Below are 26,801 nucleotides of genomic sequence, written 5' to 3'. Positions count from 1 at the left end.
TTTTTCTCGGGCTACCCCATCCTTTCTGGAGGCTCGATTAGTCTCGTCACCTTCCTTCCCCCCTTTCTGTCCCCGATCAGTATTTCTTGGACCCCACTCCCCAAAATCTCCCAGCTGCTGCACTTTCTCCATCACATCACAAATGGGGTTCCCTGTTTCATTAATTAGCAAGGTCATAATTACCTGCTTATATGCAGGAGGAGCAGTCTTAATTAATTTATTTCGGACACTAACAGACAATGCTATCTGAGAGAAAGTATCAGCCTGCCCCACAAAAATTGCTGTTTTCATCTCTTCCTCCTTTATCCTCTGCACACAATCCCACAAAGTATACCAGGAACGCTCATTCCCAGGCCAATCTGCTTCTGTAGGGTATTTACGATTACACCCTTCCACTACCAATTCTAACATAGTGGTGTCATTATTATGGAGTCTCCCATCTACTGGGGCACGCCCCTGAAAATCCCGGAAAGCTGCCTGCACATAAGGTTCTTTACTTAATGTAATAAATTTCTTACAATCCATTGTATCTAACTTAATATCAGCTGCACAACCCAGGCAAGCAAAGTTTCCCCCGATCTCTGTTGGAATCTCTCTATTAAATCAGCAACTTCATTTTGGGTGTAATCTTCCACCAAATCCCTTCTTTGATACACTCCCTGAGCATCTTGTATCATGCGCCGCCGTTCAATCGGGTGCGCCTTTTTGCCTCCTATAACTTTTGGAGGGGACGTGAAATCTTCGGGATCCTCACTTGACTCTGAGGTTGAGGTATCCCAAATGTCCCCATCCCAGGAATCAGGGTCAAAAGACAGCCCTGCTTTAGCAATATATACTGTAAATGTACCTTCTTTTTGTTAACTTTCCCTCTCCGCTTTTTGTATTTACACTGTGCTACCCTTACTGCAGCATGTTCAGCAATGGTCTGATATGTATCCAGCTTATCAGCTAACAATTTGTTTTGACAGTTAAGCATTACATTTTGACTACGTAAGTCACATATTTGTCGCTCCAACTCTACAATTTTCCTGTGCTGGTCATTACGGTTCTGATGGATTTTCCGATAAGCGGCTAACAGGCAGGAACTTAGGGTGTGTATGGAGGACTACTCTGTTGTGATGAAACTTAGTATAAGGTGCATCCACTACTAGGGCCTGAAGCTCACTGACCCTACAAGCTGGAGTAACAGCCACCAAGAAAACGACCTTCCAGGGCAAGTACTTCAGATGGGAGGAATTTAGTGGCTCAAAAGGAGCTTTCATCAGCTGGGTGAGAATGACGTTGAGATCCCATGACACTGGTGGATGTTTGACAGGGGGCTTTGACATAGTAACATAGTAGATGACGGCAGAAAAAGACCTGCATGGTCCATCCAGTCTGCCCAACAAGATAAACTCTTATGTGTATACCTTACCTTGATTTGTACCTGCCTTTTTCAGGGCACAGACTGTAGAAGTCTGACCAGCAGTATTTCCCGCCTCCCAACCACCAGTCCCGCCTCCCATCACTGGCTCTGGCACAGACCGTATAAGTCTGCCCTCCACTATCCTCGCCTCCCAACCACCAACCTCTCTTCCCCCACCTGCTCCGCCACCCAATTTTGGCTAAGCTTCTGAGGATCCATTCCTACTGCATAGGATTCCTTTATGCATATCCCACGCATGTTTGAATTCCGTTACCGTTTTCATCACCACCTCCAGCGGGAGGGCATTCCAAGCATCCACCATCCTCTCCGTGAAAAAATACTTCCTGACATCTTTTTTGAGTCTGCCCCCCTTCAATCTCATTTCATGTCCTCTCGTTCTACCGCCTTCCCATCTCCAGAAAAGATTTTTTTGCGGATTAATACCTTTCAAGTATTTGAACGTCTGTATCATATCACCCCTGTTTCTCCTTTCCTCCAGGGTATACATGTTCAGGTCAGCAAGTCTCTGGTCATACGTCTTGGAACGCAAATCCCATACCATTCTCGTAGCTTTTCTTTGCACCGCTTCCATTTTTTTAACATCCTTCGCAAGGTACGGCCTCCAAAACTGAACACAATACTCCAGGTGGGGCCTCACCAACGACTTGTACAGAGGCATCAACACTTCCTTTCTTCTGCTGATCACACCTCTCTCTATACAGCCTAGCAACCTTCTCGCTACGGCCACCGCCTTGTCACACTGTTTCGTCGCCTTCAGATCCTCGGACACTATCACCCCAAGATCCCTCTCCCCCTCAGTACCTATCAGACTCTCACCGCCTAACACATAAGTCTCTTGTGGGTTTCTACTCCCTAAATGCATCACTTTGCATTTCTTCGCATTGAATTTAAATTGCCAAACCTTAGACCATTCTTCTAGCTTCCTCAGATCCCTTTTCATGCTTTCCACTCCCTCCCGGGTGTCCACTCTGTTGCAAATCTTAGTATCATCCGCAAAAAGGCAAACTTTACCTTCTAACCCTTCAGCAATGTCACTCACAAATATATTGAACAGAATCGGCCCCAGCACCGATCCCTGAGGCACTCCACTACTCACCTTTCCCTCCTCCGAGCGAACTCCATTTACCACCACTCTCTGTCGTCTGTCCGTCAACCAGTTCCTAATCCAGTTCACCACTTTGGGACCTATCTTCAGTCCATCTAGTTTATTTAAGAGCCTCCTGTGGGGAACCGTGTCAAAAGCTTTGCTAAAATCTATGTAGATTACGTCTATAGCACGTCGATGATTCAATTCTCCAGTTACCCAATCAAAGAATTCAATGAGATTCGTTTGGCACGATTTCCCTCTGGTAAAACCATGTTGTCTCGGATCTTGCAACTTATTGGCTTCCAGGAAATTCACTATCCTTTCCTTCAGCATCGCTTCCATTACTTTTCCAATAACCGAAGTGAGGCTTACCGGCCTGTAGTTTCCAGCTTCTTCCCTATCACCACTTTTGTGAAGAGGGACCACCTCCGCCATTCTCCAGTCCCTCGGAACCTCTCCCATCTCCAAGGATTTATTAAACAAATCTTTAAGAGGACCCGCCAGAACCTCTCTGATCTCCCTCAGTATTCTGGGGTGGATCCCGTCCGGTCCCATGGCTTTGTCCACCTTTAGCTTTCCAAGTTGTTGATACACACTGTCTTCCGTGAACGGTGCTATATCCATTCCATTCTCAGATGTACTTTTGCCAGTCCCTCGCGGTCCTTCTCCAGGACAAAAGCAAACCTCTCATGAAGCAAACAACTAAACGCTTACCCTCTACACACTGATGATAAGTATTAATTGCACTGAGGTGAACCCTTACGGAGTTGGTCTTGAGACCAGACTCTGACAAGTGTAGAAGGTATTCATGAAGGGTCTGTGTAGGACAAGAGAGAGGATCTAGGGCCCTGCTGTCACACCAGATGGCAAACCTCCTCCATTTAAAAGAATAACACCTCTTCGTGGAATCTTTCCTGGAAGCAAGCAAGACCCGGGAGACACTCTCTGAAAGACCCAAGGAGGCGAACACTAAGTTCTCAACATCCAGGCCGTGAGAGCCAGAGATTGGAGGTTGGGATGTAGAAGCGACCCCTCGTTCTGAGTGATGAGAGTTGGAAAACACTCCAATCGCCACAGATCTTCGGAGGACAACTCCAGAAGAAGAGGAAACCAAATCTGACGCAGCCAGTAGGGTGCAATCAGGATCATGGTTCTGCAGTCTTGCTTGAGTTTCAGCAAAGTCTTCCCTACTAGAGGTATGGGAGGATACGCATACAGAAGGCCTGTTCCCCAATGTAGGAGAAAGGCATCTGACGCTAGTCTGTCGTGGGCCTGAAGCCTGGAACTGAGGGACCTTGTAAGAATAATCAGCCTGCTGTCCTCAGAGAATACCTGCTACAGGTAAGTATCTTCGCTTTCTTCGAGGACAAGCAGGCTGGATTATACTCACAACTGGGTCGACGCTAGAGGTGACTAATGCCAGACTAGCACCTGCATTTACCTTCACTCATATGATCATCGGGCAAACACCACCTACACCAGGCAATAGCACAGAGCTCATTTAAATTAGATTTAAATGATCTTTGTGGTATTCCACTCCTATGATCAGAGAACAGTGCTCTGATCATAGGGGTGGAATAACACCTTAACCCTACGCAAGCTCAGAGCTGGCATTAGGGTTAAGGCTCTGTTTCCTGCCCTGCTCAGAGTCAGGCAGCCTGGGCTACCTCTGTGTCAGGAGTTCCATTGGACCCCACCATCACTTTGACCCTGGTGGCCTAGTGCCCTCCCAAGCCCCCCATCCCAGGGCTGGATCTCCAGCTTCCCTAAACTCCCTCACACCCAAAAAAAAATCCTGGTGGCCTTGTGGGCTGCAAACCCAATCCCCCAACCTGGTGGTCTAGTGGCCCCCTCTCTCCCGTACCTCCATGATGGAGGAGGGAGTAGCACACTCCCACCTCTTCCAGCTGCCTTCAAAATAGAGTTTCTCTCTTATATGGTAGGGAAGCTCCGCCCAGTGCATCCTAGGATGCACTGGGCAGGGTAGGGTGCCACCATTTTGAAGGCAGCACTGGAAGAGGAGGGAGTGTGCTACTCCCTCCTCCATCATGGAGGTACGGGGGGAGGGGGCTGCTAGACCACCAGGGTGGGGGATTGGGTTTGCAGCCCACTGGGTCATCAGGGGTTTTTTGGGGGGTTGTGAAGGGGGTTAGGGGGGCTGGAGATCTAGTAGATCTCCAGCCCCTCGTGCCCTTGTTATGGGGTGGTTGGGGGGACTGGAGGTCTGCCGGACTTCCAGTCCTCGTATCAGTGTCTGGGGAGGGACTTGGGGGGTACTAGGCCACCAGAGTCAAAGCACAGTGGGGATCTGAGGGGCCCACAGACCTCCATGTCCTGTGTTTGACAGGTCTGTGCTTTTGACAGCCCAGACCTGTCAAACAAGTGTGGGTGGATTGTGCCTGAGCACATGCCCAGGCACAGTTCTCCTGCACTTTTCCCCAGTGATCAGAGCTAATAGCGTGCCTAAGGGTGTTATTGCCCCGTGCTGTTCCAGTGCTAATTTTAGAGCACTATTTGGAACAGAGCAGGGCTTCTGATCATTGAGGCCTTTGTTGTTTACTCTTTTCTCCCCCCCCCCCCCCCCCATATAGAGGTATTCCAGGCGTCTCTCTGCTTCTCCTCCCTGCTGACTTACTTCCCCCTCTGATATACTGGCCCCTGTGAAAGAGTTTTCAGCCACATCCCTCTCCTTGTTTGCTGGGGCAGCCAATGAGTCATACCCATCATCTGGGCCCAGAACTACAGCTCCCAGAATACTCTCCCAGCCGATACTCAACTTGCAGCAGTCAGCGTATTTTTAAATGCTGATTGCCGTGGGCAGAATTAGCTTTGCATATTCAGTCCCAGGCCATATCCAAGCACTAGCACAAAATATCTAGGGTTAATTCTACTTGCAATAGCCAGAGGTTATGCGGTCCTGGACGATATTCATCTGGGATCCACGTAACATGTTTATGGGTTTTTATTGGCGTAAATGGCCATGACTAAATCTAGTTGCAGATAACGAGTATTGGGTGTATTCTACATCTAGAGTTAGATGTATTCTGTAAACTGCACCTAAAGTTAGGCGCAGTTTATAGAATTCACCTAGGTGTATTTTCTTTTGGTGCCGATTTTTTAGGCATGATATATAGAATCTAGCCCTAAGCGACATATGTGCCAAGTATATGGAATAGTACCTAGCACTTGCACGCATAATTGCCAATTTATGGTGCAAATCATACAAATATGTGCAGCTATTTGTAGGTGTGTGTATATATGTGTGTGTAAACATGATGCAATTTTATAAAAGGCCTTTTCCTTGCATAAAACTGGCTTTACTTATTGAAAATCTTTGTTAAATGATTCCCCTTATGTTCTTATGCCTACATTTCTGGTGGGATCATTTTATAAAGCCAAACAGGTACATTTTTATTGTGTTCTTATTACACTGGATACTAAAAGCTCTTTAAATAAATCCTGCTTGGGTTATACACTTGACTAGGGTGTCTGTTTTATGCTATCCTTAAGTGCTCACAGACTTCCACTTGAAGAGGAATGGAGTGGGGTGGGGGAGGCAAGGAAGAAAGATAAGGAGCATAGGAAAGGAAAAAGAACAGAAATATTTCAAGATATTAAATTAGTATTTGATATGCAATAAAAGTATTCCACTTGATATTCAGCCCATGGCGGTAAGAGCTATTCACAGCCTCTCGCTGAACAATATGCGTGGCTCCTGGCAGGGCTGGTCTTAGGCAGGGGCGACAGGAGCAGTCGCACAGGGCCTTGCGCCTCCAGGGGCCCCGCAGCGCTTCCTGTCGCTCCCTGCCATTAATCCTCAGCTGCTTTCCTTCCAGCCACCCTTAATTTAAAAAGTTGCAGCGGTGGCAGCGAAAAAGCAGGCTCGCCTCTAACCTTTAAGCCTTCCCTTCTCTCTCAGCATGTACTGTGCCGCCTTTCTATGATGCAATTTCCTGTTTCCAGTTTCTGCGAAGGTGGCACAGTGCACGCTGAGAGAGAAGGCTTAAAGGCTAGAGGTGAGCCTGCATTTTCGTTGCTGCTGCCGTCGCTGCAACTTTTTAAACGCAGGGCAGCTGGAAGGAAAGCAGCTGAGGAAAACTGAGGGCACAGATGGGGCTGGGGCTGAAAAGGGAGGGTAAGTTAAGTTGGGGGCTGGGGTGGGCGAGTCACTGGACATGGAGGGGATGGGAGGGCAGGGGACAGAGGAGAATCACTGGATGTGGATGAGAGGGGAGGACAGGGGGCAAAGGAGAATCGCTGGGCATGGATGGGTGGAGGGGAGGGCAGGAGAAATGCTGGGCATGGATGGAGGTGAGGGAAGACAGGAAGGAGATGCACATGGATGGAGGGGAGAGGAGAGAGGAGAAATGCTGGACAAAGATGGGAGGGGAGGGCAGGGGAGAGAGGAGAGTTGCTATGGATGGATGGAGGATAGGGCAGGAGAAATGCTGGACATGGATGGAAGTGAGGGAAGACTGGAAGGAGATGCACATGGATGGAGGGAAGAGGAGAAATTCTGGACACTGATGGAGGAGAGGGGAGAGTTGAAATGCTGGATATGGATGGAAGGGAGGGAAGAGAGAGGACATGAGATGAAGTGAGATGAACATGGATGGAGGAGAGGGAAGAGAGAGGAAGGAGATACATACTGACTGAGATGAGAGAAAGGGAAAAGAGGAGAAAAACTGCACATGGCTGGAGAAAATAGGTAAAAGCTGGGTCCTCCTCCTACTACTACTATAGCGCTACTAGACGTACGCATAGAGTGGATCCTATGATGTAGGGCAAGAAATGAAGAAGAAAGGAGGAAAGTAAAGAAATAAATGGAAAGGAAGCCCTGAAGTGGAGTTAAGGGAGCAGATAGAGAGCAGCAGAATCAGAGACTGGGACCAACATGATCAGAAAAACAAAGTCACAAGACAACAAAGGTAGAAAAATCATTTTATTTTCATTTTAGTGTTTGGAATATGTCCAGTTTGAGAATTTACATCTGCTGTCTTATTTTATTTATTTATTTATTTATTTATTTATTTATTTATCTGTGGCATTTATACCCCGCTCTTTCCCACTCAATAGCAGGTTCAGTGCGGCTTACAGAGTATGGTACATAGTATCATAGAGATAATACAAAGTATGGTACAAAGTTACAAGGAGATAATACAAAGTATGGTACAAAGTATCATGGAGGTAACACATTTATAAAGAGTGGGACAGTAGTGTGCGATGTGGGGAAGGATTGGAGTGTGGGCATTGTTTGTGGTGTGGGTTAGTTGGAGTGTGGGCATTGTTTGTGGTGTGGGTTAGGTCCGAGACTTAACAGTCGTCTGGGTAGGCTTGTTTGAATAGGTGAGTCTTCAGCAGTTTTCGGAAGGGTAGGTGTTCGCTGGTTTTTCGGATATGTCGAGGTAAGGCGTTCCAGAGTTGGCTGCCTATAACAGAGAAGTTGGATGCGTAGTAGGTTTTGTATTTGAGGCCTTTACAGTTGGGAAGATGGAGATTGAGATATGTTCGAGAAGAGTTGGACCGGTTCCTGGCTGGAAGATCGATCAGGTTTGACATGTAGCTTGGGGCTTCGCCATTGAGAATCTTGTGAATCATAGAGTGGGCTTTGAAGTTTATTCGTTCTTTGATAGCCAATGTAGCTTTTCTCAAAGTGGTGTTGTGCTTTCGAATCGTGATTTGCCAAAAATGAGTCTTGCTGCTGTGTTTTGGACAGTTTGGAGTTTTTTCATGATTTGGGCTTTGCAGCCGATGAAGATGCTGTTGCAGTAGTTGGCATGGGTAAGTACTATGGATTGTACTAGGTTGCGGAAAGTTTTCTGTGGGAGGAATGGTTTCACTCTTTTCAGTACCCACATCATGTTGAACATCATCTTCGTCGTGGCTTTTGCATGAGTGTCTAAAGTTAAGTGTTTATTTAATGTTACTCCTAGAATTTTTAGGTTGTCAGATATTGGGATTGTAATGTCTGGAGTGTTCAGGGTAGTTGGAAGCAGAGTAGAGTGTTGTGATGAAAGGATTAGACATTGAGTTTTTTCTTGGTTCATTTTCATCTTGAAAGCGTTGGCCCAGGATGTTAGGATGTTCATGGCAGTGGTTATTTTATCCGAGATTTCTGTGAGGTTGGATTGGAAGGGGATGAATATTGTGACGTCATCAGCGTAGATGAAGGGATTTAGGCCAGATTTAGATAGGGATTTGGCCAGAGGAATCATCATGAGATTGAACAGGATCGGGGATAGGGGTGAGCCTTGGGGAACTCCACATTTTGATGGCCACACAGGCGATATTGAAGATGTTGATTTGACCTGATAAGTTCTGGTGGTGATGAAACTTTTTATCCATTTAATGATGTTTTCGCCGATTCCTAGCTTGTCCAGTAGTTTTGTGAGAATTTCATGGTCTACCATATCAAATGCACTGGATAGGTCAAACTGCAGAAGAAGTATTTTGTTGCCAATTGAAATTTCTTGTTTGAACTTGAGTAGAGGAGTGTGGTACTTGGAAACCAGGGTGAGTAATACTGTTTCTGTACTGTATGCGGGTCGAAACCCCGATTGTGATTCATGTAGTATGGAGAACTTTTGTATGAATTCGTTGAGTTGGGAGGTTACTCTATTTTTCATCAGTTTGGTTAGAAGAGGGATGGAGGCCACAGGTCGATAGTTGGTGATGTCTTTCGCTGGTTTCTTAGGGTTTTTCAGTATTGGTGTGAGTAGAATGTTGCCGTATTCGGCGGGGAAGGAGCCTTGTAGGAGTAGGAGGTTTAAGTGGGTGGTGAGTTCAGTAATGAATCGTTCTGGGGCCTTTTTCATAAGATAGTTGGGGCATGGGTCCAGATGGCAGTGAGACTTTGAGAGTTTGGATAGTGTTGAGGAGACTTCTTTAGTGTTGAGGGGGCGAAATCTGTCCAGTAGTGATCTGCTGGGATCTCTTCGGTATCGGGGTCTAGTTCATCAAGGAAAGTGTCAAGATTGGTATCATCGTGGGGAATTGTGTTACACAGGTTTGTGATTTTATCGTTAAAGTATTTGGCCCATCTGGTCGGCTGATGGGCAGTTTGAGGGTGAGGTTGTTACTGGATTCGTGTTAAGAAGATTCTTTATGATTTTGTATTGTTTTTTTATGTCTGTTCCAGTGGCTGTGATTTGTTTCGTGTAGTATGTTCTTTTGGCTCGTTTAATGTCATTCTTGTATTTCTTTTGTGTTTGTTTCCACGCATTTAGGGTGATGTCGTCTTTCGATTTGCTCCAAGTTTTTTCAAGTTTTCTGGTTTCCTTCTTCAGTATTTTTAATTCTTCATTGAACCATGGAGAGGGTTTTTTCTTTGTGTATAGTGTTTTGGAGTGTAGCGGAGCAATTTCGTCTAGAATGAGTTTGCATCTGTGGTCCCAATCTGCAAGGAACTGGTTTGAGTTTGGGTCAATCGACCAGTTGTTGTCATAGATAAGTTGCCAGAAGATATCCTTTTCTACTCGTCCTCTGGTTTTAATTGTTGTGGGTTCTGGTGGTTTGGGTTGGCCTTTTTTTCGCCATTGTACGGATAGGGTTGCTTTGTGGTGGTCAGACCAGGGAGATGCGGTCCAGTGGATGTCTGATAGGAGGAAGTTTTAATCTGTAGAATGTTTGAGTGTTATGATGTCGAGTGAGTGGCCTTTTTTGTGGGTTGGTTCTGTTGGTGGAAGGTGGAATTCACAGAGTTGGAGGAAGTCTATACAACCCGGGTGTGAGTAGAGGTGGAGTCTTCTAAATGGAGATTTAGGTCCCCTAGTAGTAGTATATTGGAATTGTTGATGCATGCGTTTGATACGAAGTCCATAAATGTGGTTTGGTTAGGGTTCCAGTTATTGGGAGGCCTATAGAACAGTATGCATGTTAAATGGTCGTATAGCATGGGGCTATATAGTTTTATAGAGGCTATTTCGAGTTGAGTTGAGATGGACTCTGATGTGGGTTCTGCGGAGAAGTGTGATCTGTAGATGAGTGCAATTCCACCTCCTCTTCTGTCTTTCCTTGGCCAGTGTGATATTTTGTAGTTTGGGGGACATAGATCGTTTATGATAGGGTCTTCTGGTTGATGGATCCAGGTTTCAGTGATAAAAGTAGATCCAGGTTCTCTGAGGTGATCCAGTCTGTGATGGTTTCGCTTTTATTTACCACTGATCTCGCATTAGTGTAGCCTATTTGGACGGATAGGAGTGGATCAGTGGAGTGGGGGGATGGGCGAATATTGATAAGTTGTCTTTTTATATGTGTTTTGGTGTTGTGATGTTGTGGTGTGGACGATGGGTGGATTCTGAGGTTTTTGGTGGTTTGTGGGGGAATGAATGCTGAGTGAGTGTTCGGGTAGTTTTGGAGGGATGATGTCATGGTGACTGCAGTTAATGGGGTTGAGAGAGTTGCAAGCGATATATTGAGTGAGTGGATGGTGAATGTTATTATTAGGATGATCATGCTGATGTGATATTTAGGTTGGAAGGTGGGCAGATGCGTGCGGTGTGACAAACATAACAATGGATCAATATACATGCAAGTGAAAGATGGTATAGTGACTATGAGTTAGATAGTTGTATTTAGTACTACTAAATTAGTTTTAGATATATTGTTAAGGTAGGTGCATAGAAGCATCTAAAAGCATTTAGAAGGCACCTAGATAAACAATTTAGTATTATGCTAGGAGCATAAAAAGCATTAAAAGCTAGGTGCATAAAAGTATCCAAAAGCATTCAAAAAAGCACTTAGACAATTTAGTGTTATGCTAGATGCATAAACAGCATTTAAAAGCATTTAAAAGACACTTAGATACTTGTTCGTATTATTACTCTCAGAACTTTTAAATTTAATATCGCTGTGGTTTTGTCCGTAGTTCTTGAAGACAGTCAGCTATCTATCCGTGGGGGGATCGGCGGGATAATTTGATCGTCTCTTACTCCGTTCGACCCTTTGGTGTGGTGCCGCGATAGTCCATGTGTTCCGATGGGTTTGAGGGTGATTTTAAGCCACGTGGCTCGTTAGAGAGTCGCTAGATCTCCAGGACGATGGGGAAATCGCGGTCTGCCCAGGTGTGGCTCGTGTCGTCCTTTTCACCTTCCGATCCTCTGGTACACTGCCACTGCAGCCCGTATGTTCTGGTGGCACCGGTGGCTTCCCAACAGTGGCACCTCTACGGTGCAGTGTGGTGGTTGCAGACAGAAGGGGATCTGCACCGGTAGTCAGCGACGGACGTGCAGCACACGGCTTAGATCGCGTGGGGCCTTAGATCCACGTGGTTGTCGGCTGGATAGCAGCGGTCCCATGTGGCTGGATCGATTCTCCCCGTTGGGCCGGTAGTTCACAACAGCTTCAAAGGCGTCTCAAAACTCGGCGGATTTCCTCGCGTGCAGGTCCGCGTCATGAGGCTGTTCGAGATTCCTTCGGTCCCTCGTTCTGTGCTTCAGGTGAGCCTTCCAGTCGGGGTGGGTGGGGGTTGTGTGTCCTCCAGTGCCTCGTTTCAGCCACGAGGGAGAGATAGACTGCGGTCCGGTCCAGGCGGTCCTGACGATGGGTCGCTTTCCCAGGTTGTCTCATGCTTGTTGGCAACCTTCGAGTGCGGGCCAGGCAAGTGTGTGTTCCCTCACAAATCTGGAACACAAATCGGGATCCGATTGGGTCACTGGAGCAGCATAGCTCCGTGACCATCTTGTCGGGAACCTGACCTCAGCTGCTCTCGGGGTCCGATCTGTCCAGGGAATCTCCGGTCGACTTGCGGTCGCTCCTGCCGTAAGGGGCTGCGCTCGTACCGGCTCGTTGCACTAACCAAGCGGGTCGCAGTAGCCGGGAGCTTGGTTCCAGCTGTTTTCGGGTCCGGTCGGTCTAGGGTCGATCCAGGGACTCTCCTGGTCGGCTCACGGGGACGGGCGCCAACAGTCACGGTTCCTTCTGCGAGTGGGGAGGATGGGGACACGAATGTATGTGTATGCAATGTATAGCAATGCAATGTATAGCAATGTTCTGTTTTTCTGGTATTGTGTGGCATGCAGAGTCTGTATGCTAATTTGGTTTGCGTCATTTTGAGTATACTGGAGCTGTAACAGCTTACAGAAATTATTTATAATGGAAAAAAAAACAAGTTATTTTTCTTCTGTACTGGTGTAATGTTTTCAATGATTACTGTTTATATGTGCCATGGCTTGTAAAAGGGTATGGCTAAATGTGCCAGCATTGTCCAGTTCAGCACACTATTAGCAGCCAAGTTCATACAAAGTTAATTATGTTCAGTGGAAAATAAATCTGTTGGCTCAGGCTGCTTGCTATCTGAATATTCAATCACTGTTTCATTATTGCTACCAAGTATTACATATTAAGGGGATTTGTTTTAATTCATTTATCTAGCCCTTACGTGCACATGGTTTTGCTTTTTAAATTAGTTTTTGTATACCAGTTTTGCTTGATTTGTCTTTATTTGAAATAAAAGAAAATGTTTAAAACATATCTTGCCAACAAGGGGCGAGGCGAGGCCGGGGCTGTTGGGACTGGGAGGGGGCCCCAGCGAACTGGTCTGCACAGGGCCCCACAGTTGCTAAGACCGGCCCTGGCTCCTGGCATTGAATATGCAGATTTCAGAGGTCACCCAGAAGTTAACCAGGTGCCAGCCAATATTCAGACTAGGGCTTGGTTACCTTTGGTGCATAAAGTTAGAACTGCTGTTTTGCTGTCCTAACTTTATGTAGTTACTTCGCCAGTTAGCAGACTGAAAATTTCCGCTAACCGGCTAAGTCATAGCCTCTCTTGCCTCCATTGCCTCTAAGGCCCTTAATCTAACCAATTAGGAGATGGCCAGTTGGTGGCGATATTCAGTGGCGCAAACTATCTAAGTGCCACTGAATATCGTGTACTGGGTTGCTCAGTGGGGTTTAACTGGGCAGGAGCCTCTTCTGCCCAGTTAAACCCCTTCGAATATCAGGCGGATTACATTGTTTTTAACATTTTATAGAAAACACAATCCAAGCAGAAAGTTATTTAATTTTTGGTATATTGATTGACTGGGTTTTTAATAGATTCAAAACTATTGAATCTTTGCTACTTTGGGGCCTTTTGCATGGACATAAAATAGAAGAACTGCCTAGTAAATCAGTCCTTACTACAGGTGTTTACCGCGATTTGTTATATTTAAATTTCTTGTTTACCTCTATTCTCATAGGATGAATGACTCCAGTGCCAGCTCTCGATATGCAGGAAGAGTCATCTTCTGCTTGGACTACATCATTTTCACTGTCAGACTCATTCATATATTCACTGTGAGCCGGAACCTAGGCCCCAAGATTATTATGCTCCAGAGGATGGTGAGAAAATACAGTTTGAACGAGTGAAATTGCATTGTAGTGACATTTTTGTTGTAGCATCTAAGAAAAACTATTTTTCCTCATAGTGTGTGGATGTAGAGAAATGTTAAAATCCAAATTATACCTTTATAATGCCCAAAATTAACACCACTGAAGAATTTGGGAAAATTAATCCCAATCTGAAACTTTTCACAAACAGAAAACAAATGCCTAGGACACAGCTTACATGTTTTAAAAAAACAAAACCTTTATTAAATGGTTCCCCTTATAATCTTATACCTATATTTCAGGAAGAAAAGACCTCAGCAGTCCAGGCTCACACCAGTTGACACAATGGCCCGCTCAGTGTTTTGTTGACTGCCACAAGCATTATTCCCAGAAATTCAGTGCCAGGACATGTCCAGGCTATGGCACTGAATTTCCCAGTTTGCGGAGTCAGCTAAAGAGTAAATGATTAAGTGCGATATTCAACACTTAACTAGCTATGAGGCATCACATAACAATAGGACTGACTTTTATGTGGTCCTATTTATACAGTTATTCTGACCAATTAAGTGCTGAATATTGACACTTAACCAGCCAAATGTTGACTCCACTCCTGGAATGCCCCCAAAAGAGCCAGTTATTAGTTCGGCACTAACTGTTCATTTTCAGTGGAACTAATCAGTTAAGTGCCGATGAAAATGTCCAGTTATTTTATTATTTATTAGGATTTATTTACCACCTTTTTGAAGGAATTCACTCAAGGCGCAGTGTACAGTAGCTCCAAGCAAGCGATTTAACCAACTTTGAATACTGACCCGAATATAATTATAGCTATTAGTTATAGTTGGTTATTGCCAATAGGGTTCCACCTTTCATTCACTGGTCAAAAAAAGGGCTGCATTTTGATTAAAATTTTAAATCGAGATTAATCATGTGATTAAAGTCGGGGCATAGCCAGGTATTCATGGAGGACATTTCCTCCCACCACATTAGATATCATACCTTTGCTGCTGGGGATGTCGAAGCCAGTCAAAGAAATCCACTGCCGAAGTGTCCCCCTTCCTCCTTATGCTGCCTCAGGAAGTCAGCAGGGTGCTCCCAGCTGCCGATGCCAGCACTCCCTAAGCATGCTTGGACAGTGCAAGCATTGATGGATGGAGGCACCCCGCTGACTTCCTTGCTCCTAAGGTAGTATGAGGAGGAAGGAGGTGACTCAGGCAATGGATTTCTTCAACTGGCAGGGCTTCAGCTACCCCACCAGCCATTGAACAGGTACTGTAGCTTTGGAGGGGGGCCTTCATCCATTTTCTCTCTCATGTGCCCCCCCCCCCCTGTGCCGTCACCCATTCGCTTTCTCTTTCCCATGTGCCCCCCTGTGTCTTCAACCATAGGAGTCAACTTTTCAAAATGATTGGGGGTGCTTAATTTTTTTTTTTACAGGTGGTGCATTTCTCCCCCCCTCCCCCCTTGCTTCCCCTCCCCCATTGCTCCCTCTCCCCTTGCCCCCCTTCTCCTCAGAGTTCCAGGCCCCCCTCCCTCTCCTCAGAGTTCCAGGCCCCCCTCTCCTCAGAGTTCCAGGCCCCCCTCTCCTCAGAGTTCTAGGCCCCCCTCCCTCCCTCCGAGTTCCAGCCCCTCCCTCCCTTCGACTCGAGTTCCAGCCCGACCTCATCTCCCATTCCCACAACAGTCCTTCGCCTGCCCCTTGCCTTCCTGCATGCCGCCCATAACTTAAAAGTCATCTTACCGGGGTCCCGGCGGCAGCAGTAGTGAAGAGCAACCACGAGCAGGCTCGGCGTGTCGGCACTAAGTTCAGCCTGCCTTCCCTTCTCGTTGCTCTCAGCTTGAGGGCAGGACCAGAGGCAGAGCTGAGAGCAACGAGAAGGGAAGGCAGGCTGAAGCACCGACTCGCTGAGCCTGCTCATGCTTGCCTTTCACTACTGCTGCCGCCAGGACCCCGGTAAGATGACTTTTAAGTTATGGATGGCATGCAGGAAGGCGAGGGGCAGGCTAAGGACTGTTGTGGGAGTGGGAGAAGAGGTCGGGCAGCGGGCTGGCTCCTGGGGAACTTCCGGTTCCGGCGGGGAAATACCTCTTGAACGAATGCATGGTCTTTGAGGAAAGTTTCTTCAAAATGTGCAACATAGAGAGGTTGGCCAAGTCTGGAGCCATGGAAGTGCCCATTGCTGTGCCTTTAATTTGTTGAAAAAAATCTCCCTTGAAATGCAAAGACATTTTTTGTTAGGGCAATCGTGGCCAAAGCAAGAATAAATCTATTGGGGATGTGACATGTTGTGGTCCTTCCTTTGAGTGTGTTGTCAATGATGGAATGATGCTACTAATTGTGCTTCTACCACCTGGATTGGCTACTGCTGGAAGCAAGATACTGGGCTGGATGGACCATTGGTCTGACCCAGTATGGCTCTTATTATGTTCTTCTGTTCTTATTCTGGGAATCGCATTCTTCTGTCAGTGCACCTTCCTTGGAAAGGTGATCTACCAGGTCATTCCCTTGTTTATCAGGAATGACTTTGACATGACCCTTGACCTTCTTCCAATAGTTGGTCATTTTGTTGTCCTGTACCAGTTGATCTAAGTCTAGAATCAAGTTTCCATGATGTACTGGTTTTTCTTTGGTGTTCAACGTGTTGTTCGTCTTCCAATTGGGTGAGAAACAAAATTCTGTCTTATATAATCTGAATCTGTGCAAATGATTAGTTTCGTAAGTCCTTTCTGTACCGCTACCAAAGCTACAACAATCTCAGCATATTAATTGGTCTGGGAACCCAAACTGTACTTCAAGATCTCATCAGGAGTAGTTAGATTCAATACCACACCAACTAATGCAACCAACTCATAGTCTGTTTCTTGGTGGAAGGTGCAACCATCTACATAGTCCTTGGGAATGTCAGCACAGATCTTCTTATAAAGATGATGGTGATGAGGTTCCTCTTCCTCTGGTTGAACATCAGTTTCAGGAATACCTGCAAGGGAATCATTTTCTGCACACTCATGCAAATCATCCATACCTTGTGCTACACCATTGCAATGTTTCTAAGCATGCCTTACCTCTAGAGGCCACCCTTGGAGAGCCAAAGTCCAGGAGACTATCCAGCTGTTGGACACTCAACCAGACTTGATTCAGTCATTACCCAAGAAACTGATGGGTTGATGACATGTAACCATTATCAGCTTCTCACTTTGGATATAGTTCCTAAAATGTTTCAAAGCCCAAACTGTAAACAAAAGTGGTTTCTCACAGTCCAAATACTTCTTCTCCATGTCAGAAAGGCCTTTACTGGTATAGACTACAACCCACTTACCAGAATCATATTTCTGATATAAGACAGCACTCATAGAGTGTTCAGAGTATCCCAGGCCAACATAGAACTCACAACCCCCCAGATATGTATGACAGAGAAAGTGATCCTTCAGCTCCTGCAGATCCTTCAGTCCAGGGCACATCTTTCTTCAATAACTTGACCAAGGGTCTGGTGATGTCTGCATACTGATCTGTTGAGAATAGTTGCATATCCCTAAAAAGGAACAGAGTTCTGTGAGATTAGTGGGTCATTTCAGCTGTTTGTAAGGCCTGCACTCATACCTTCTGAGGTCGCAAACCCTCAGCAGAAGTTTCATACCCTAGGTAATTCAGAGATTTCCTGCATCATTGTCCTTTTGCAAGGGTCAATTTAGCTCCAGCTTCTTTCAACTGTTGGAAAACATGTTCTATCTCTGCCAAGTGCTCTTTAAAGGTAGGGCTTTTGATCAGGATGTCATCCTCATAGATCAAAGTTCCTCATGCTTCTGCATCCAGAAGTGCTTTATGTAGAAAGATGTTAAATTCAGCAGGGGAATTAAGAAAACCAAAGGGTGTTCTGTTCCATGTGTACTGTTTCTTCCCAAAGGTAAAAGCCAATTTTTATTGGGCAGGAAGATGTACTAGCACTGTCCAAAATCTAGATATCAAATCCAAACTGATGAAATACCTAGCCCCTTTGATAGTAGCAAGATTCTGATCCAGAGAGGCCATAGGCCACTTGGACAAAGGCACCCACTCATTTAGCTGATGGTAATCCAGTACAATTCTCCAGCTGTTATTCTTTTTCAAAATGGGCCACAGAGGGGAGTTATACGTGCTGTTGCATTGCTTAATAATGCCTCTGGCCTCCAAAGTGTTGAGAATCTCTTGAACTGATTCATAGGAAGCCAATGGGATTTTTGACTCCATAGGAATTGTGGTGACATGTAGGTCCTTAAGCCCACAATCATAAACGTCTGCTGCAACTCAGCAACTCAATCAACTGCACCTTCACTGCATCAGTAGTACAAGAATCAGCCTGTTCCATTTGATCTTTCATCATGGCATCAAACCTGGAGAAAGGTTGATTTGATGACATTTCTGCTTGCTCTTTAATTTCCTCCTGCAGAGATGACATTTCAACAGAATGCACCACTCTAGGCATCTGGGATAAAGACAACTACACATGAGAACTAGTTGCATCATATGGCCAGACCAACTCAAGAGAGATGAGGCCTCTGTGGGAGATAAAGAGACATTCAGGTGTCTCCCCCCCCCCCTGGCAGGTGTTCCAAGAGGAAGGCAGCCTGCCAATGATAGGCAAATTTACCTCTACATCAGGAAAGGACTCTCCCACCAAAAAACGAATATTTCACAGTCCGCACATGTTTTAGCAAACTTGAATAGTTTTGTATCAACTGAAAATTTAATCACTTCACTAGTTCCAATTTTCATATCATTTATAAATATATTAAATAGCACCGGTCCCAATGCAGATCCTTGTGGCACTCCACTGTTCACCCTCCTCAATTGAGAGAAACGACCATTTAACCCTACCCTCTGTTTTCTGTCCAATAACCAATTCCTAACCCACACCATAACCTTGCCTCCTATCACCTGAGTCTTTAATTTTCTCAGGAGTCTCTCATGAAGAACTTTATCAAAAGCTTTCTGAAAATCTAGATATACTACATCAACAGGCCCACCTTTATCCACATGTTTATTCACTCTTTCAAAGAAATGAAGCAAATTGGTGAGGCAAGACTTCACTTGGCTGAACCCATCCTGACTCTGTCCCATTAAACCATGTTTGTTTAAATGTTCTGTAATTTTATTCTTTATAATAGTTTCCACTATTTTGCCCGGCACAGACGTTGGGCTTACCAGTCTGTAATTTCCCGGATCACCCGAAAAACTCTTTTAAAAAATCGGCATTACATTGGACAACCTCCAATTTTCAGGTACTATGGACGATTTTAACGACAGGTTACATATTACTAACAGCAGATCAGCAATTTTATGCATGAGTTCTTTGAGTACCTTTAGATGTATGCCATCCGGTCCAGATGATTTACTATTCTTTAATTTCTTAATTTGGCTCAGTACATCTTCCAGTTTCACCAAGATTTCCTTGAAAACCATTTCTGGTATAAGCAGATCTCTTACATCTTCTTCTGTAAAGACAGAAGCAAAGAATGCATTCAGTTTCTCTGCTATGACCTTATACTCCCTGAGCACCCCTTTTGCTCCTTCATGATCTAATGGTCCCATGGATTTCCTCGCAGGCTTCCTGCTTCTGATATACTTGAAAAAACTGTTACTGTGAGTTTTAGCCTCTTTGGCAAGTTTCTCTTCATATTCTTTTTTATCTATTTATTTATTTATTTGTTTATTTGTTTATTATTATTTCAATAAATCACAAGTAAATTTACTTGACAGAAAAAAGCAGCTAAAGATTTTCATCAAAAATATAATTAAAGAAAAACATCTCCCTTTTTAGATGCTTTAAAGTCCACAAATAGGGAGTCCAAGTTATCAATAACTGGAGATATAAGGAAAAGAAATAAAACATTTCAAGTATACAATAGCCAAAAACAGGAGTTCAGCATTACAGGCAAGGTATAACTTCATTTATAGAGCTCTCTTAGATGTTAAAAAGGAACATAATTGGGAAGGGTCAAAATACACATATTTGACATTCTGATAATTAACCAAACATTTACATGGATATCTAATATAATAAAACGCACCGTGAACGTTCTAATGAGGACAACGTTCTGAAGCCATCTGACGTCACTCCCTGAGTCCCTGGCTGTAGGGTTCGTGGTGTTCGTGGTGTTCGTGGTGTGAAGCCATCCAGCCGTCTCTGCCCCGCCCTCGCGTCTAAACAAACAAATCCGGAAGCGAAGCGTCAGGGAAGGAGGCGGCGCTCCCGACGTCTACCCTTCCCTTCGCTGTGTTCCGCCTTCAAAACAAGGCGGAACACAGCGAAAGGAAAGCTAGACGTCGGGAGCGCCACCTCCTTCCCTGACGCTTCGCTGCACGAACCGCCACGGAGGTAAAGTTAAAAAGAATTAAAAAAAAAAAAAGGGATGCATGGATGCGAAGGGGTGGGGGGGCATGGATGCGAAGGGGGGGGCATGGATGCGAAGGGGGGGGAGAAGAGGGCGGGCCAGGCTGGGACATGGGAGAGAGAGTAGCATTGATGCCAGGGGGGGGGTCATGGAAGGGCGAGAGGGGACTTGCTGGAAAAGAATGAATGGAGGCGGCAGGGGACAGAGGAGCATGGATGGGTATGGATTAGGAGGGCAGGGCACAGGGAGAGAGGGGAATTACTGGAAATGGATGAATGGAGGGGACAGATGGGCATGGATGGATATGGATTGCAGAGCAGGCCTCAGGCAGAGAGGGGAAATGCTGGATAGGGAAAAATGGAGGGGCCAGGTGACAGAGGAGCATGGATGGGCATGGATTGGAAGGGCAGGACTCAGGGAGAGGGGAATTGCTGGATAGGGTTGAATGGAGGGGACAGATGGGCATGGATGGATATGGATTGCAGAGCAGGCCTCAGGCAGAGAGGGGAAACGCTGGATAGGGAAAAATGGAGGGGCCAGGTGACAGATGAGCATGGATGGCCATGGATTGGAAGGGCAGGACTCAGGGAGAGGGGAATTGCTGGATAGGGATGAATGGAGGGGACAGATGGGCATGGGTGGATATGGATTGCAGAGCAGGCCTCAGGCAGAGAGGGGAAATGCTGGATAGGGAAAAATGGAGGGGCCAGGTGACAGAGGAGCATGGATGGGCATGGATTGGAAGGGCAGGACTCAGGGAGAGGGGAATTGCTGCATAGGGATGAATGGAGGGGACAGATGGCCATGGATGGATATGGATTGCAGGGCAGGCCTCAGGCAGAGAGGGGAAATGCTGGATAGGGATGAATGGAGGGGGCAGGTGACAGACAAACATGGATGGCCATGGATTGGGAGGGCAGGGCTCAGGGACAGAGGGGAATTGCTGGAAAAGGATGAATGGAGGGGGCAGGGGACAGATGGCCATGGATTGGGAGGGCACAGCTCACACTCTCTCTCTCATATACAATGTCTTTCTGACTCTCACTCTCACACAGTCTGTCTCACACAGTATCACATTCACTCTCTATGTGCCACACAGTCACTCACACACTCGCTTGGTGTCATACACTCACTCTCACAGAGAATCTGTGTCTCACACACACTCTCTCTCTTGCCCACACACACACACTCTCTCTCACACTGTGTCTCACATACACACACTCTCATTCTCACACACACTCTCTCACAAACACACTCACACCCAGACTCACTCTCTCTCTCACACACTCACACTTTCACTCTGACTCTCAAACAGTCACTCTCACATACTCTCCCAAACATACACACTCCAAGGAAAACCTTGCTAGCGCCCGTTTCATTTGTGTCAGAAACGGGCCTTTTTTACTAGTTTTAAATAAAACGTTGCTCCTAATTGGAGCGTCTCCTGTTTTAACTGCAAGAACTTTTGCCTGCGCTTCTGCGTGTCCCTCGACAAGTCAGGAAATATCCGAGTTTGTAATCCTCTAAAGGTTTTCTCTTTTTTTAGGAAAATTCTTTTTAATATCCATGACTTGTCTGAGGTCAACGCAACCGTGGCAAGCAAAGTTGAAGCAGTGAGTTTTTCACTATCTGAACTTTCTATCAATGCAGAGACATCTATTGCCTGATTATTTAAATGTTGTTCATCTTTTTTACCCGGGATATAAAAAACCTGGGAGATAGGGGGAAATTGATCTTCACCAATTTCAAGGACTTCTTTAAAGTAGTTTCTTAACATTTCCCTCGGAGAAACCAGAGGCTGCAAGGGAAAATTTATAAAACGCAAATTATTATTTTTAAGACTGTTTTCAAGAAACTCCGATTTCCTCCTTAGGTTTACCAAGTCTTTAACAGTTGTTGTTTGCACAGTTTGAATCTGTTGTATTTCTTTTTCAAAGTTTTCAGTTTGTGAAGCCACAGAATTTAGTTTAATTTCTACTTCCTTCAATTTCCCATCCAATAAGGCAATTTCTTCTGACATCTTTTTGGTCTGAGGGCATAAAGCCTTACCAAGTTCCACAATTAGATGCCAAAGATTGTCTAAAGTTACTTCAGTAGGTTTTTTAAAAGGAAATATCTCTTCTGTCTCAATGTGTATCAGACTTACATTCCCCATTGTTCCTACCGTCTCCTCGGCAGATCTTCTTTCTATGGGAGCAGTTAGGATGGGAGTAAGCAAACTTCCCAAACCTTCCGACGAGGATAGAATTGCCTCCCGTTCCCCTCCGCTACTTGACTCTCCGGTCTTCGCGGCCGAGTATGCGCTCGCCGGAGAACTGCTTCCAATTGGTTGAGGAGGCGGGACTCTGCCGTCCGGGCTCAACGAAACTTCCAGCCCAGCGTTCACTCCACTTAGCCCAGCGTTCACTCCACTTTTTTCATATTCTTTTTTAGCCTCCTTTATTAATGCTTTGCATCTGACTTGCCAGTGCTTATTTGCTTCTTATTTTCTTTATTTGGATCCTTTTTCCATTCTTTGAAGGGCAATCTTTTGGCTGTAATAGCCTCTTTTACTTCACCTTTTAACCATGATGGCTGTTGTATTCTCTTCTTTCCACCTTTGAAAATACATGGAATGCATCTGGACTGGGATTTTCCAAGATGGTATTTTTGAATAACGTCCACACCTGATTTAGTGTCCTAACCTTAGCAGCTGATCCTTTTACTTTCTCTTTAACCATTTTCCTCATTTTGTTATAGTCACTCTTTCAAAACCTAAATGCAGCTACAATAGATTTCCTTTGCAGGTTCATCCCAGATAGTAGCTCAAACTTGATCATAATCACTGTTTCCCAGGGGACCCAACACCTGTCGCGCTATGCCCTTCACGCCACCAAGCACCAGATCCAAAATGGCTTCCCCTGTCAGTTCCTGGACCTGTTGCTCCAAGAAGCAGTCATTTATTACATCTAGAAATTTTATCTCCCTCGTACTCCCTGATGTAACATTTTCTTTCCTAATCTCTGTAAACATTTCTTTTCAACCGTCTGTTCGTTCTGTCTCGAAGGACGGTAGTACAGCCCTACAAGAATACATCTTCCCTTCACACATGGAATTTCTATCTATAATGATTCCAGCTGCTATCTGTTTCTTGTGGAATGTTTATTTTATTTGACTCAGTATAGCGCAACCTGTTTCTCTCATTCTGGCTCACTGAATCACCCCTCCTGCATAGTTTGTATTATTTGGAAAGGGAAAAAAAACCCAGTAGGATGTTGTTTCCTTTTGGGCTTCCTAGATAATTCCTGGTTATGGTCAGTAACTTTCCGTTACACAGTTTGAAAGCTATTTAGACTAGAAATCCAGGCCTCTGGGGCCAGGGGTGAGGTAGCACTTCAGTTAGAAGGGGCTCTGAGCCAACGCAGTCACTTTCTCGGGGTTTTCCTGGACTCCGAATCTGCCCTTTTCACTTGCCTGGAACTTTTCAGGACCCTTTGGAAGACAACAAGGCACCATTTCTTGAGGACTGGGCACTCTTCCTTTTGTCGTGGTTCTAGCTTAAGGCCACCTTGCATGCACCTCCTACCTCCCCTCTGGCTGAAAATTCTCTAGTTTAAGTCCAGTTCAGTGCAGTTCTTCTTATGGTCAGTCAGACCTCTCTCCCTTTTATACAGCTTGGTTTGTGAATTCCAGAATTTTCTATAGGCAAGCTGTAAGAAAAGAAAAAAACAACTTGTTTTTCTCTCCCCATGAGATAACAGCAGACGGTTCTTGTCATTCCTGTCTACATACACTCATGGGAGTATCCCTTATCAAAAAGGGTCACTCTGACAAAATTCCTTATTTCTCAGAACTGTGTACTTGTCCCTGTTCCAAATTTAAGCAAACAACCAGTCTGGTTCTTTCCACTTAGACAAGCCTAATAGTAATATAGTAAATGATGGCAGGTAAAGACCTGAACGGTCCATCCAGTCTGCCCAACAAGATAAACTCATTTTACATGGTATGTGATACTTTATATGTATACTCGAGTTTGATTTGTGCCTGCCTTTCTCAAGGCACAGACCGTAAAAGTCTGCCCAGCACTGTTCCTGTACTAAAACTTCTGAAGCTAACATCGAAGCCCCTTAAAATTTACACTCCAGCCCATCCATATCTATTCAGTAACAATCAGGATGTAGACCGTAGAAGTCCGCCCTGCACTGGTTTTACTCTCCAAATACCAGCGTTGCCACCCAATCTCCGCTAAGATTCCGTAGATCAATTCTTTCTAAACAGGATTCCTTTGTGTTTATCCCACGCACGTTTGAATTCCATTACCATTTTCATCTCCACCACCTCCCACGGGAGGGCATTCCACGTATTTACCATTCTCCCCGTGAAAAAATACTTCCTGACATTACTCCTGAATCTGCCCCCCTATAACCTCAATTCCATATCATCAAGCTGATCAATCCATAGACTGGTGGGTTGTGTCCATCTACCAGCAGGTGGAGATAGAGAGCAAACTTTTGCCTCCCTATATGTGGTCATGTGCTGCCGGAAACTCCCCAGTATGTTCTCTATCTCAGCAGGTGGTGGTCACACACAGCAGCAGCTCTGGCTAGGCCTCCAAGCCTAATTTTTAGGTTTTGTTGAGTGCCTGGGGTTGAGGGCTCTTTTGAGCAAGTGCAAACCTGGTGGTGCCAGGTCCCTCCTTTTCTCCCCCCTCCCGCTGGCTCCGTTACAAAAAAAAAAAAAAAAAATTTTGAACGTCCTTAAAGGCGTTTATTTCAACGTTTATTTAAGCGTCTATTGCAGCTACTCACTGGGACACCAGGTCGTTACAACTCGGAGCGGACAGCAGGTAATTTTTACCTTTTTATAGCGGGCAGGGGGTTCCCCGATTCTTCTCCTCGTGGCATATGGCGTCGGAGGGCGAGGGCGCAAAGGGTCGCTCCCCGGGTCGCTTGAGCGCTTCTAGAGGGGATGCGGGGGTCTTAAAGCCTGATTCGCCCTTGTTGGGTGACAGTTTCGTGACCGATGAATGTCCCGGTCCTTCCTCCGGCGTGGCGGTTTTTCCCGCCATAAACGCCCATCCCCGCTCCTCGCCTCCGCCATCTTGGCCGGCCACGCGGCTCGGATGGCTTCTTCTTGGGCCGCCCTTGAGGTTGGAGACATTAATGCCATGAACGCCCTTAATTTGGGCGATGGCACAGAAGCGGCTAAAGTTAAGAGCCGTTCTTCCCGCGCGGCTCCTTCACGGAGTTTCGCGCCGGACGCCATTTTGGATGCGCAGCATGTCTCTCCCCCGCTATTGCGAGCGCCGGTTGAGGGTGCGTCTAGGGCTGTTGCCCAGGCTGCGGAAGTGCACAGTCTGGGGGGTTTCTCCCCCGAGTTTGTTTTGCTGCTGCATCAGGCCTTCCTCATGCACAACGCTGCCCCTGCTCCCTCGTCTGGTAAAGAGGTTGAGGTTCCCAGAAGTAAACGCCCTCGGGTTGATTCCCAGGCCTTGGAGGAATTTGTCTCCTCCGATGTAGATGAGGGCAGCGTGTCTGAGGTCTCCCAACGGTCCTTTGCGGATTCCTTGGAGGAGACGGATCCCCGCTCGGATGGAGCGGATGACCCCTCTGCAGCGCGGCTTTTTAGCCCAGAGGATTTGCCCAACCTGTTGTTACAGGCCATGGACACTTTGAAGATTTCCTCTCCGGAGGACGTCTCTCCCTCAGCCCCTATTGGCTCTGCCATTATGCTGGGGACGAAGCGCCCGCCTAGAACCTTCCACGTGCATGATGCCATGCACACCTTAATTTCGGCTCAATGGGATGTCCCAGAAGCGAGCCTTAAAGTGGCTAGGGCTATGTCCCGCCTCTATCCTTTGGCTGTGAGTGAACGTGAGGCCTATCTGTGGCCTACCGTGGATTCTTTAATCACTGCGGTGACTAAGAAAACGGCGTTGCCGGTGGAAGGTGGCACGGCCCTAAAGGACGCCCAAGACAGAAGATTGGAGGCGGCCTTAAGGTCGTCCTTTGAGGTGGCTGCTTTAAGTTTGCAGGCCTCAGTTTGCGGCTCCTATGTGGCCAGGGCGTGCCTGACTATGGTGCAGCGGGCTTCCCCCTCGGATCATTCCTTGAGGGCTGATTGGCCGGCCCTGGAATCGGGCTTAGCCTATTTGGCAGACTTGCTGTATGATGTCTTGAGGGCCTCAGCGAAAGGCATGGCTCAGACAATCTCTGCGCGGCGGTGGCTTTGGCTGAAACATTGGTCTGCTGACCACGCCTCTAAATCCCGCCTGGCTAGGTTGCCTTTTAAAGGCAAGCTGCTCTTTGGGGTCGAGCTGGACAAAATCGTGACCGATCTCGGCACGTCTAAGGGCAAGAAATTACCAGAGGTCAGGGCTCGGGCTAGTACTCGTCCCGGTACCTCCAGAGGACGGTTGCAGGAAGCCCGTCGGTACCGCCCGGGCAGGTCGGGTTCCTCTGCCCCCTCTTCCTTCAAGAGGAATTTCTCCCCCAAGCAGCATTCCTTTCGCAGAGACCGCCGTCCCGGAGGTGCTCCCTCCGGTCCTCCCCCAGGGTCTCGTACCCAATGACGGGGTCTTGGTCCACGCCCCAGTGCAGATTGGAGGACGGCTGTCCTCGTTTCTGGGCGA

The 26,801-nt window shown here is 46.3% G+C and overlaps 1 protein-coding gene across 1 annotated transcript in view; it reads left to right on the top strand.

The window, feature by feature from the left end:
- The window catches only part of TRPM8 (transient receptor potential cation channel subfamily M member 8), a 1,843,971-nt gene that overhangs the window by 1,481,752 nt on the left and 335,418 nt on the right, over nucleotides 1-26,801 (top strand). Inside the window, 1 exon segment of the mRNA XM_030210821.1 lies at nucleotides 13,693-13,834. Within this exon segment, the coding sequence (XP_030066681.1) occupies nucleotides 13,693-13,834 (142 nt within the window).

Source organism: Microcaecilia unicolor, chromosome 7 (assembly GCF_901765095.1).
Source record: "Microcaecilia unicolor chromosome 7, aMicUni1.1, whole genome shotgun sequence".
Lineage (NCBI taxonomy): Eukaryota > Metazoa > Chordata > Amphibia > Gymnophiona > Siphonopidae > Microcaecilia > Microcaecilia unicolor.
The sequence above is the reverse complement of the archived record's forward strand: the minus strand, read 5'-3'. Positions and strand labels throughout refer to the sequence as shown.